This window comes from Aethalodelphis obliquidens, unplaced genomic scaffold (assembly GCF_003676395.1).
Source record: "Aethalodelphis obliquidens isolate GAN/ISIS:26980383/991018 unplaced genomic scaffold, ASM367639v1 scaffold152, whole genome shotgun sequence".
NCBI classification, from domain to species: domain Eukaryota; kingdom Metazoa; phylum Chordata; class Mammalia; order Artiodactyla; family Delphinidae; genus Aethalodelphis; species Aethalodelphis obliquidens.
The window spans coordinates 138,081-151,361 of NW_020838096.1; the positions used below are offsets into that span (position 1 = coordinate 138,081).

Genomic DNA, 13,281 nt, shown 5'->3' on the forward strand with positions numbered 1-13,281 from the left:
AGAAAATCGACTACAAATCAGATACTTGGTAGGTCTCTGTAAGTACATTATTAAAAAGTTTATTGTGGTTTAGTAGTTTGATTCCAGATTTCTAAAGAATGTGTATGTGTGTAAGGATTCGAATGTGAGTTGGAAGTAAGAGTAGATGTAAACCAAAAATGTTAATAGTGATTATATCTTTGCAATGTAATTAATTGCAGGTGATTGGTTTTCTTTTTTAGATGTTTCTGCATTAGTAAATTTTTATGTAGTATATATTTTCTGTAGTAAAGTTGGCAATCCTAAAAGTAACAGTTATACAAAAAGATAATAGTGTACAGTTTTATTGTTTAAAAAAACTTCATGTATCTGTGTTTCATGAGTTTTCAACTTGTGATTATCAAGTGATTGTTTCACTAATAAAAATATAATTTCCAGTTTGGGGTATTGTCCTAAAATAAATGCTGTATGATTTGGGATTATACTGTCTGTCTCTACTCTTGGCTTGTTTTAATAGTGCACCTTGTGTATTTTCATCTGTACATAGCCTTTAGTAAATACCATATTTCTTATAACATTGAAATTTTATCTTAGAATCACAGAATGTTGGAATAATAATGTACCTTATAGGAGATTGAGTTCAGGGGTGGAACATTGATGACTGTGGGTCATTTGTTATACCCAGAGAATTTTAAAAGCCTTTATGACTAATAAAATATAGTACTATAAAACAAGCAGCTTTATAGTGCCCACCGTCTTACTTTCTGCCAGATATTTAAATAATATCAGTGACCTGTAGTGCCTGCAAATATTGTTTGTTTAAAAAAAAAAAGCTATTATTGGCTAAGTTTAAGCCTTGAAAACAAAGTCAGTAGCACTGGGGGTGGTGTCTGTACCAAGGTTTGGGATATAGGTTAATCAGTCAATTTGAAGCAGAGGCTTGATTATGATATACAAGAATTCATTATAATCACTACTACTCATTGAATGTTTATATGCTAGGGACTTACTTAGATGCATTAGAGCTGTGTACTTTGGGGCTGGGGAGGAATATCTGGTAGAAGAGGATCCCAAACAGAACCATTAAGAAAACAAGGCATTCATCTGTGAAGCATTTGAACACTAAGAGCCTACAACAGCCAGAAATAGCACAATGATGATGGGATGCCTGAATGAAAACCTCGTAATTGGACATGGAAAATGGTATTTAACTTATATTTTAAAGGGAAGATTATGTTCTATATTTGGAAAGAGGAAAATCCCTTATGCTTTTTTTCCCCTTCTAATATGTCATAACTGAAAATACAAATAACACCAAGTCTTGAAGACTTTTGGTTCTGACTGACTATTGTAGGGGAGGATCCGGAGTGAGCACCATGATTTGTAACTTCTTGTCAGGGAAAATATAGGCTGTAGGTCATCTGAACCAGCGAGTCTGGTTTTGGGTTTTGTTTTCATCATGTTAACAGAACCCAGATATGTGTTCATTTGCTATCTCCTATCTTTTGATTACACTGATTTTCAATTCATTTCGTCTTGTATTTTCAGAAGGAGTTTTGGAACACTTACACAAAAGCACAACAAGGAGAGAGTAACAGAGGAAGTGACTGGTTTCAGTTTTACCTTACCTTTCCATTAATCTTTGGCCTCTTCATTATCCTCCTTGTCATTTTCCTAATCTGGAGATGCTTCCTAAGAAACAAAACTCGCAGACAGACAGTGACTGAAGGCCATATTCCTTTCCCTCAGCACCTCAATATTATCACTCCGCCTCCTCCACCAGATGAAGTCTTTGATAGCAGCGGATTGTCGCCAGGCTTTCTGGAGTATGTCGTTGGGCGCTCAGATTCCGTCTCCACTCGCCTGTCCAACTGCGATCCCCCACCGACCTACGAGGAAGCCACTGGTCAGGTGAACCTGCGGAGGAGTGAAACAGAACCTCATTTAGATCCACCCCCAGAGTATGAGGACATCATCAACTCCAACTCAGCCAGTGCCATTGCTATGGTGCCTGTGGTCACCACCATCAAATGAAACTGCACACTTCTTTTTATTATAATCATTTTTAAAATACTAATGAAAGAACTTTCTAGCACTTTACCACTACATAAATGTGCATTTGACTTATTGGATTCTGACAGCATACCACTTCACATCCTCTGATTTGATTTTCATTAGTTTTGTTTCCTACTATAAATTCATTATCCATGCTCATTTTTGCTAATGGAAATATGTTAAGAGGGAAAAATACTAGTGGAGGTCTTCGTGTGAGGAGATGTACATGTGTGTACGCATATGTTTATGTATATATGTACATGCACATATGTGTGTGTGTACATCAGCCCAGTGTACGGGCAACTGTCTTAAAAAGTCATTAACATCTATCTAAATCACCTGTAAAGTTAGAACATTACTCACCAAAACCGGGGTGGGGGAGAAGGCACCAACAACTTGTGTAACAGGTAGCAACATGCTGTTGAATTTTGAAAATAAGATGAACTTAGCATGTTTTCTGATTCGTACAGGCTTTTGTTAACCTTCTTCAACTACCTTAAAAGGAAAAAAATATGCATGTAGTCAATCTTGACTTTAGGAACAGCTCAGAAGGCGACAGAGAAGGAAGGCACAATAAACAATACCTTGCTTATTTCAGTGGACAGCAAGAAAATCATGGGTCCTTAGTGGCATTTGGCTGGTTTCATAGGAGGGATTTTTATTGCTGTTATTGACTGCCTCCCCCACAAAAATTAAACAGTATTTGCTCAGTATCTTTGCATGTGTCATGCTATTTGTATTAACATCTTGATGGAGTGGATATCCTGGCAAAAGAATAATTTCTCAAGTAGATACACGTATTAATGATAGGGAACAGATGCAGATTTCTCCTTTGCCCATTGGCAACAGTATTTGTTTCTCGTCGTTTCATTGCCCTTTACTCTACTCCTTCTCCTACCACCACAGAATCTTCAAGCACCTAAGAATTTAGTTACAATTCCTGAAATTATTTTCTTAATGTTTTTATATAGGGTGAAGCCTTTGTCTCAAGATCATTAGGAGGCAATTTTCCATTAAATTAAGAACTGTGATTTTTATATTGTTCTCCAGTTGGTGGAGGAAGATTGCAAAGTCTGTGCTGTGCCAGGTGCACAATAAGTCTAGTTAGACCTGCACACATGCCTCACTGTTGCGATTTCAGTTTGTATTTTCATCAGATTTTTTTTTAACTGCAGGATTTTTACTTTTCCCTTGGAGCAGGGGGAACAGGCTGCGAATGAACTGCCAACATAAACTGGCTCAGAAAGGAAAAAATAAAAGTTATACATGCACTGATGGAAAATTCATTATATCGGTCAGGGAAATGTCTGTGCCACTCCCATGACTGCGTAGTGTTGGATAAAATGGTTGAGCAGGCAGAAGGAATGCAGGTTTTGGAAGTGTCATACCGTGCTGCCTCCATCTCCAGCCCAGCCAGACTCCCCCAAACCCAAGGAAGGAGGACCCTGAACTAAGGAGTCAGATGACCTGAATTTGAATTCCGCTCTGCCATACACTTGCCAGTCTACCTTGGCAAAGACCCACATCTGACCCTCAAATTCCTCCCCTCTGAAACAGCAATAGTATCCTTTGCCCTGCCTTTCTCCTGGGGCTTAAAAAGTATCTAATGAGATGGTGTGCATGAAAGTCATTTGTAAGACGTGAAGAGCTCTCTAGGTGAAAGGTCATAGCATCGTTCTCACTGCTCCTATGCAGGGAGAATTTTCTCCCCGTTTCCCTAAAATGTATCTGAGTTTTCACATAGTGAGGAAGTAGAGTAGGCGGCTCCATAAATGGCTAACATGTTCCTAATCTGAGTGTGTGGGCTCTTAGTTAAACACCTGTCATTCTCTGGTCTCTACCAATGCTGGGCCTACCGAATGACGACTGCCAGCTCAGCACAAACAGGATTAAGCAAATGTTGGAAAGGGAACTAAGATGTCTGTGTTTAGATAATAGGTTTTATAGCTTTCATGGACTAAAAATGAATAAATCTTGAACCTGGTCTCAGCAGAAATGACAATATTATTTTGAATTTGGTCATGAGTACATGGTGATCTGTGGCTTCTATTTAAAGCTGAGAGTGGGAGTGTTGGAGCCAGTGATTTGTGTGCATGTGTGTAGGTATGTATTTTGGTTTATTTTTAAAGCAAAAGTAAGGCTCCTTTTGTGTGGACTTTTTTGTCATTAATAACAGGCCTTAGATTAAACCAGCAGTTTTCCAAGTGTGGCCAGTGAACCCCTGGGTGTCCTTGAGAACCTTTGAGGGGATCTGTGGGATCAAAAGTATTCTCATAATAATAACCAAGACATTAGCTGTCTTTCCACTCTCTCTCAAAAAGTAGTTAAAAATGTAAAACCCATCTTCCCATGAATTTTTTTTTTTGTTTTAGAAAATATAACTATTTTCTTTAAAGTGTTATTTATGTTAGCATGTAATGGACTTTTTACTTTTTAAATGAATACTTAAAACTTTTCTCAGTTTTACTTTCTTAGATGGCAAATACTAGTAGATATAAACTCCATAAACAAAAAAAGCTCTTTGGTGTCCAGATCCCCAACGAATGTTGAGTATAAAAGGGTCTGGAGACCAAAAGTTTGAGAATTACAGGATTAGACAAAGAAGCAGGATGTTCTATTACTAAGTATGTATTCTTGCAATTTTATTTTACATTCTAAACTCCTGGTATTGGACTTAATGCTGCCTCTTAGAGATACCCGAATTTCAGTATAAGAATGAATGTTGATCCTTGAAGGAAAAGCCAAATGATTAAACTGATCAATGACTACAGCTTTTTAGACTGCTGGTCACAGACCACACTACTCCACAGTGATAACTGGCATCAGCCACAGGTCTCCTGGCAGCATTCAGGTGATAATGACAGAAGAAGTAAATTGTTAAGATAAACAAAATACTTTCTTCAAGAAACAGTCTCTTCGGTTACTTTGTTTTGTTTGATATTGGTTTGGGTTTGACATTTTTAGAAACCCTTTTGCTACCCCATCTGGTTTTATAAACTGCGTTTCTTAACATTTGTTATAATTAATGGGGCTTATCTGGAATAACATATTTTTTATGCTTTGGCCTTTCTTATTACCTGATTATTACATTCACCTTTGATTATTTTTAATAAAGGTTTATTTTTACAGATATATTTAGTACCTTCCTTAAGTAGTAACTAAACTGAATCAACCAATGTGCATTTAAATGAAAGAATGGGCTTCTGGGCCTTCCAGTGGACCCGTTTCCAGGCCTCCACATGCACTGCTTGTGTCTGGAATCCTAGAACTGGCACTTTTCTGCCTCCCTGCTTTGAATGTTACAATGAACTGTATCTGTTTAAAGTAAATTAAATGATTTCTTGTTTTCCTATTGACCAGTACAAATACAGATGCTGTGTTTGATTCACTGTTACTGATGACTTCAAGATTGATGATCTGATAGGATAACTGTGGAGGTAGCTTTAACTTGGTTCTGTGTAAATAGCATGTATTTTATAATATTACACATTTTTAAACACTTGGTTTACATTAAATTATGGTATTTAACTATTTTTATGTTTATTCTAGGTAAGTTTTTTCTTACGTTTCTGTGTTTTTGGTATGCTAAATAAAGCTATTTTTAAACCCAAGCAATTTCTTCTGCCATGTGTTAACTATATTATGGTTAGGTGACAAACAAGCTCTTATTAATTGTGATCTTTTTAACATGGTAAAATTATTACATTTTTTCTTATGAATTTAGGGAATATTGGTCAGTAAAGAAATCAAAAATTACCTGGTGAAAACTTCAGGCTGTTCTCAGCATAAGAAAGAACCACCTGTACTAGTTGTGAATGATGCTGGAATGATACAGAATGGGAACACTTGCTCCAAAGGGATACATTGAGTTCCCCGCTATACTGTGGTTTGTCAATTATTCGGACTAGTGTTGTCTGCAGATACAAAGGAGCTGGGTTATTCCTCCTTAGCAGAATAGCTTGCATTTGACAGGAGAAAATGAGAAAGGAAAGCAAAGGATAGAAACATATGTGACCACAGGGCATCTCCCTAAGTGCAGTTACCTCAAAGACTAAAAGCTGATGTGCCATGTCATTAACCAAGCAAATGTAAATATGACTTGAGCTTCATGGTATAAAAAAATTTAAACTGTTTACTTATATCCAAGGAAGAATTTTAAGTATAAATTATAAGTCTAAATATACATTTTATAAGCATAAGTTTTCAGAGAATTGTCCAAAATGTCATAGAAGGTACTTTTAAAAACATATAGCAATTTCTAAAAATTACATAACTTACATCTTAACACATCCATGAAACCCAACACCTGGATCTAGACATTTCCAGGACCTGAGAAGGCTCCCTCTTACCCCGTCCCCTCCTTAAAGAGAACACTATTCTCACTTTGATCATAAAAGATCAGTTTTTAAAATTTCATACTTTGCTGTGGCCATATGGACTTGACCCTTTTCCTTTTTTTTTTTTTTTTTTTGCAGTACACGGGCCTCTCACTGTTGTGGCCTCTCCCGTTGCGGAGCACAGGCTCCGGACGTGCAGGCTCAGCGGCCATGGCTCATGGGCCCAGCTGCTCCGCGGCATGTGGGATCTTCTCAGACCGGGGCACAAACCCGCGTCCCCTGCATCGGCAGGCGGACTCTCAACCACTGCACCACCAGGGAAGCCCAACCCCTTTTCCTTTTTTAAAGAATTTCCAAAAACTTCAAGCTAGAAGTTCCAGAGCTGCTCTTCCATCTCTTGGCCCTCCTTGAAATCACCTACTCATTCTAAGCCTTTTCTACATACCTGAAGCTCTTTGAGGGCCAAAATTATGTTTAATGCTTTTAACTCCCTTCCACAAATACACCAAATATCTAAAAGTGAGGACTCTTCTAATACTATAAATTGACCAAACGATCAGTACCTTTCTGGCTGGTCCCCTTAATGCTTGTCTTCATCCTAAAATTCTTATCACATGCCATTTCCTTAAACTTTGTATGATAACATTTTGTTCTCAGGAATTTTATTTACTTTATCCGCTACTTTTTTTTCCTTCAGATCAAAACCTGCTATAATCTGGCCCCACAGGCTTATCCAACCTTATTTCCTTCCATAGCTCAGATGACAGATATTTACAAAAGTACCTACCTTGTGTTAGACACTAATGGGATTAGAAGGCAATGGTGTCTATAGCCCTTCTCCCTGGGGATTAGACTGGGATAACTTCCTAATCTTCTAATTTAGTGCAACCCTAATTCTACCCCATCTCACAAAGATTCTTTTTGCCCAAAGTTCTATGGTATTTATAATCAGTCATCTTTATCATGTAGTCCTTTATAGCAGGCTATGTTGTGATTTTTATAAGTTTTTAACAATGGAAACTAAGTTTGAAATTTTTTTTCATAGAGCCCTAATATATTAAACAGATGAGACTATTGTGGTTGACTACTGAAGTGGGAAGCTTGGAACCTCACCAACTGTGACCTTCCTTGTCAATCCCCCTTACTTCAAGTCAGTCCAAGTTCCCTCTGCAAACATTCGAATTTGATGAACATAACTGGAAAACCACTATAACATCTCCTTGGAAAACCACTATAACATCTCCTATTGATGTCCAATTTCTTAGTCCCTCATTTTTCCACACACGCAAAAAAGCAATCTACAGAATCTCCTCCACTAACACACAGCTTAGGGTTCAAAATGTTCTTTCTGGTCCAACTGTTCCTAGCATAGTGCACTGGCCACCAACAAACACTATCAAAATTTTGTCAGAGGAGAGCACCATGTAATGTTAATAGTCCTGATTCTTTGGTTACATCATTTCCATCATCACCATACTTTTTGCTACATTTTCAATACTCAGTCCGTTTGCATTTGTGGAAATGGTAGTTTGATTGTATCCACAAACCACATTTTAAAATAAGCATACAGTAATGTCAGTGAAAATAGCATGGACAGGGTACTCCGAAAGCCTGTTCTTCCACAAAAGCAGCAAATAAACTGCCCAAAACTGTCAGAATCAACTTCATTAGAACTCTGGAAATAAAGTTGATAGCAACCAATCAAGAAAAAAACTTTCACTTACCCTGCCCTTATCCCCTGCTTCCCTTCTCAGTGGCATCTTGGAAGACAACAGCTCACATTCCAGGTATAGGTTCCTAGTACCAGAAGGAGAAAAATGAACCTTATTCTCAAAGAATTGAGGTTGGTTGTTTAGCCCTTTATTTTGGCTTCCTGAAGTACCAGCTCAAAGGGCTGATGTTTATTTCACCTCACTTAGAACTTTCCCAAGGTGGAGGCAGCTACCAGGGTGGGGTGGGGACGTTCAAAACTACTTAAAACGTAAAAGCATTAGCTGCTACCTGCTGGACAAGGAGTAACAGTTGGGATAAACAATAGACAAAATGAAAAACTTGGGAGGAAAGGCTAGGGAATGAAGAGAATAAGGACTTTGAAAAACTCCCACATAGTCTTAGGAATCTATTAATAGAAGGCCAAGCACATATCCAAAGCTGGGTACATGCTCTAAAAAATCTGAGAGGCTGGGGCTTCCCTGGTGGCTCAGTGGTTAAGAATCTGCCTGCCAATGCAGGGGACACGGGTTTGAGTGGTCCGGGAAGATCCCACATGCTGCGGAGCAACTAAGCCCATGTGCCACAACTACTGAGCCTATGCTCTACAGCCTGCGAGCCACAACTACTGAGCCTGTGCTCTAGAGCCTGTGAGCCACAACTACTGAGCCCACGTGCCACAACTACTGAAGCCCGCACGCCTAGAGCCTGTGCTCCGCAACAAGAGAAGCCACCGCAATGAGAAGCCCGCGCACTGCAACAAAGAGTAGCCCCCACTCACCACAACTAAAGAAAGCACGCGCACAGCAACAAAGACCCAACCACAGCCAAAAATAAATAAATAAATAAATTTTAAGAAAATTGAGAGGCTTTAAACTCTCACCTTTGTCTGACCTTCAGGTTCTCCATAAGCAAGAAGTGAAGTTTATGATAGAGTTGTATATTATTTGGCTGACAGTTGAAGGTTTCCTCCAACACAAAGAGCCCATCTGCCAAAACTAGGACACTTTTTTGGGGGGAGGGGCATTTAGGGAACTCTGTCAAGTCACTAGCTGACCACTACAATAACAGAAACGAGACTTCTATCATATGACAAAGAGTACAGACTTCAGCCACATACGACTTCAACCACATATGACAAAGAATACAGACTTTACAAAATGAGTTTAAAATGTTACTAAAACAACAAACAACAACTAAAACAAGTAGCAAAAACAAACCCTGAGGAGGGGGAAGAATCTGATTTCCAGAGTTGCTATCCTTTAATATTAATTCATAGCTCCACCTTATTGCTTAGTCAGTATAGTACCCAGTCCCCACCATCTAGGAAGCCTGATGAGAAAACTCAGGCAACTGTGGTGGAGCCCATCCTACAACCTCATGTGGGCAGGGTACAAAGCTAACAGTTCTATCCAACAGTTCCCAGCCAGCAACACACACACCCCCAACCTTGGAGCTCATGTAGTGGCCTCACCCCAAAATAGACCCAGCAAGCCCCAGTGGCCCAAGGATGTTACCAGCAGACATGTACAGGAACCCAACAGCTCTGAAGAACTGTCTCTGACAAAGCAAACCTGTTAAGTCTGGAAGAGGAAACCACTTACTCAAATGTGCAGATACCAATGTAAGGAATCAAAGATCATAAAAAACCAAGTAAATATGACACCAAAGGAAACTAAGAAAACTCCAATTACTAACTGTAAAGAAATATAAATTACGAACTGTCAGACAAAGAATTCAGAATAATCCTTTTAAAGAAGTTTAGTGAACTACAAGAAGACACAGAAAACTCAATGAAATCAGTAAAACAATACATGAACAAAAACAAAACTTCAAAGAAATAAAAACCATCAAAAACAAAAAATAAAAAATCCTAGAGCTAAAAAATATAAAAATATAATGAATAAACTGAAGAATTCAGTAGGGAGCTTCAAAAGCAGACTCAACCATACCAAAGAAGGAATCAGTGGCTGAGAAGACAGGAGTATTGAAATTATCCAGTCAGAGGAGAAAAAAGAAGAAAAAGAGTAAAGAAAGTTGATGGGACATATGGGACACAATGAAAAGAAACAATATCCACATTATAGGATTCCAGAAGGGGAAGAAAAAGACAAAGGGCCAGAAAGTATATTTGAAGCAATAATGGCTGAAAAAGTTCCCAAACCAGGGGAGAGAAATGGACATCCAGATCCATGAGTCTTTAAAGGATCCCAAATAGGTTGAACTCAAAGACTCCAAAATACATTATAATTAAGTTGTCAAATGTCAAACACAAAGGCGGAATTTTGAAAGCACAAAAAGAAGAGAAGTTATGTACACGGGAACCCCCATAACACAGTCAATGGATTTCTCAACAGAAACGTTTCAGGTCAGGAGAGAATAGCATGATATATTCAAAATATTGTAAGGAAAAATAAAAACCTGTTAACCAAGATTCCTATACCCAGCAAAGCTGTCCTTCAGAAATGAAGGAGGGATAAAGACTTTCTCAAACAAACAAAAGCTGAGGGAGTTCCTCACCACTAGACGTGCCTTACAAGAAATGCTAAAGGGAGTTCTTTGAGTGAAAGTAAAAGGACAATAATAAACATCATAAAAATGTAAGAATGTAGAGTAAAACTCACTGATCATGGTAAATATATAGTCAAAGTTAGATTCTTTACTATGATAATAGTGGTGCATAATTCACTTACAGCTCTAGTTTAAAACTTAAAAACCAAATGTAAAAGTTACCAGAACTATAATAATCTGTTATTAGTTATACAATAATATGTAAACTGTAATATCAGTAACCAAAAATGTGAGGGGAAGGAGAAGTAAAAATGTAAAGCTTAGAAATTCAGGTGAAGTTAAGTTGTTATCAGTGTAACACAGGGTGTTATAATTTTAAGCTATTTCATGTGAGCCTCATGGTGAGCACAAGGAAAAAAACCTTTAGAGTTACACAAAAGAACATGATAAAGAATTCAAAGCATACAGATACCAAAAGACATCAAAACACACACACACACAAAGACAGCAGGAACAATGGATCTACATAACAGCCAGAAAACAATTTTTAAAATGACAATAGCAAGTCTGTACCTATCAATAATTACTTTAAATATAAATGGGTTAAATTCTCCAATCACAAGACATAAAATAAATGAATGGATTAAAAAAAAAGATCCAGAGAGGAGCTTAAAGATGGCGGAAGAGTAAGACACAGAGGTCACCTTCCTCCCAACAAATACATCAGAAATACATCTACATGTGGAACAATTCCTACAGAACACCTACTGAACGCTGGCAGAAGACCTCAGACCTCCCAAAAGGCAAGAAACTCCCCACGTACCTGGGTAAAGCAAAAGAAAAAAGAATAAATAGAGACAAAAGGATAGGGATGGGACATGCACCACTGGGAGGGAGCTGTGAAGGAGGAAAGGTTTCCACACACTAGGAGCCCCTTCGCGGGCGGAGACTGCGGGTGGTGGACGGGGGAAGCTTCGGAGCCACGGAGGAGAGCACAGCAACAGCAGTGCAGAGGGCAAAGTGGAGACATTCCCGCACAGAGGATCAGTGCCGACCAGCACTCACCAGCCCGAGAGGCTTGTCTGCTCACCCCCTGGGACGGGCGGGGGCTGGGAGCTGAGGCTCAGGCTTTGGTCAGATCCCAGGGAGAGGACTGGGTTTGGTGGCGTGAACACAGCCTAAAGGGGTTAGTGCGCCATAGCTAGCTGGGAGGGAGTCTGGGAAAAAGTATGGAGCTGCCGAAAAGACAAGAGACTTTTTCTTGCCTCGTTCTTTCCTGGTACACAAGGAGAGGGGATTAAGAGCGCCGCTTAAAGGAGCTCCAGAGATGGGCGCGAGCTGCGGCTATCAGCGTGGACCACACAGACGGGCATGAGATGCTAAGGCTGCTGCTGCTGCCACCAAGAAGCCTGTGTGCAAGCACAGCTCACTCTCGACCACCTCCCCTCCCTGGAGCCTGTTCAACCTGCCACTGCCAGGGTCCCGTGATCCACGGACAACTTCCCTGGGAGAACGCATGGCACGCCTCAGGCTGGTGCAACGTCGTGTTGACCTCTGCCGCTGCAGGCTCACCCCAAATCCGTACCCCTCCCTCCCCCAACCCTGAGTGAGCCAGAGACCCCGAATCAGCTGCTCCTTTAACCCCGTCCTGTCTGAGCAAAGAACAGACGCCCTCAGGCGACCTACACGCAGAGGCGGGGCCAAATCCACAGCTGAACACCGGAAGCTGTGCGAACAAAGAAGAGAAAGGGAAATCTCTCCCAGCAGCCTCAGAAGCAGCGGATTAAATCTCCACAATCAACTCGATATACCCTGCATCTATGGAATACCTGAATAGACAACAAATCATCCCAAAATGAGGAGGTGGACTTTGGGAGCAAATATATATATATATTTTTCCCCTTCTTTTCTCTTTGTGAGTGTGTATGTGTATGCTTCTGTGTGTGGTTTTGTCTGTATAGCTTTGCTTTTATCATTTGTCCTAGGGTCCTGTCTGTCCATTTTTGGTTTTATTACTTGAAAAAAATTTTTTTCTTAATAATTATTTTTTATTTTAATAACTTTATTTTACTTTACTTTATTTGATTTGATTTGATCTTCTTCTTTCTTTTTTTTTCCTCCCTTTATTCTGAACCATGTGGAGGACAGGCTCTTGGTGCTCCAGCCAGGCGTTAGGGCTGTGCCTCTGAGGTTGGAGAGCCAAGTTCAGGACACTGGCCGAAAAAAGACCTCCCAGCTCCACGTAATATCAAACAGTGAAAATCTCCCAGAGATCTCCATCTCAACGCCAAGACCCAGGTCCACTCAATGACCAGCAAGCTACAGGGCAGGACACCCTATGCCAAACAACTAGCAAGACAGGAACACAACCCCATCCATTAGCACAGAGGCTGCCTAAAATCATAAGAGCCACAGACACCCCAAAACACACCACCAGAAGTGGACCTCCCCATCAGAAAGACAAGATCCAGCCTCATCCACCAGAACACACGCACTAGCCCCCTCCACCAGGAAGCCTATACAACACACTGAACCAACCTGAGCCACTGGGGAAAGACACCAAAAACAACGGAAACTACGAACCTGCAGCCTACGAAAAGGAGACCCCAAACATGGTAAGTTAAGCAAAATGAGAAGACAGAGAAACACACAGCAGATGAAGGAGCAAGGCAAAAACCCAACAGACCCA

The 13,281-nt window shown here is 39.9% G+C and overlaps 1 protein-coding gene across 2 annotated transcripts in view; it reads left to right on the forward strand.

The window, feature by feature from the left end:
* PRRG1 (proline rich and Gla domain 1) overlaps positions 1–5,645 on the forward strand; it is a 135,982-nt gene extending 130,337 nt beyond the window's left edge. For both annotated transcript variants that reach the window (XM_027099943.1, XM_027099944.1), the window contains exon 4: positions 1,528–5,645. In XM_027099943.1, the coding sequence (XP_026955744.1) occupies positions 1,528–2,013 (486 nt within the window). In that variant the 3' untranslated portion in view covers positions 2,014–5,645. The remainder of the gene's footprint in view (positions 1–1,527) is intronic.
* The last annotated feature ends 7,636 nt before the right edge of the window (positions 5,646–13,281 follow it).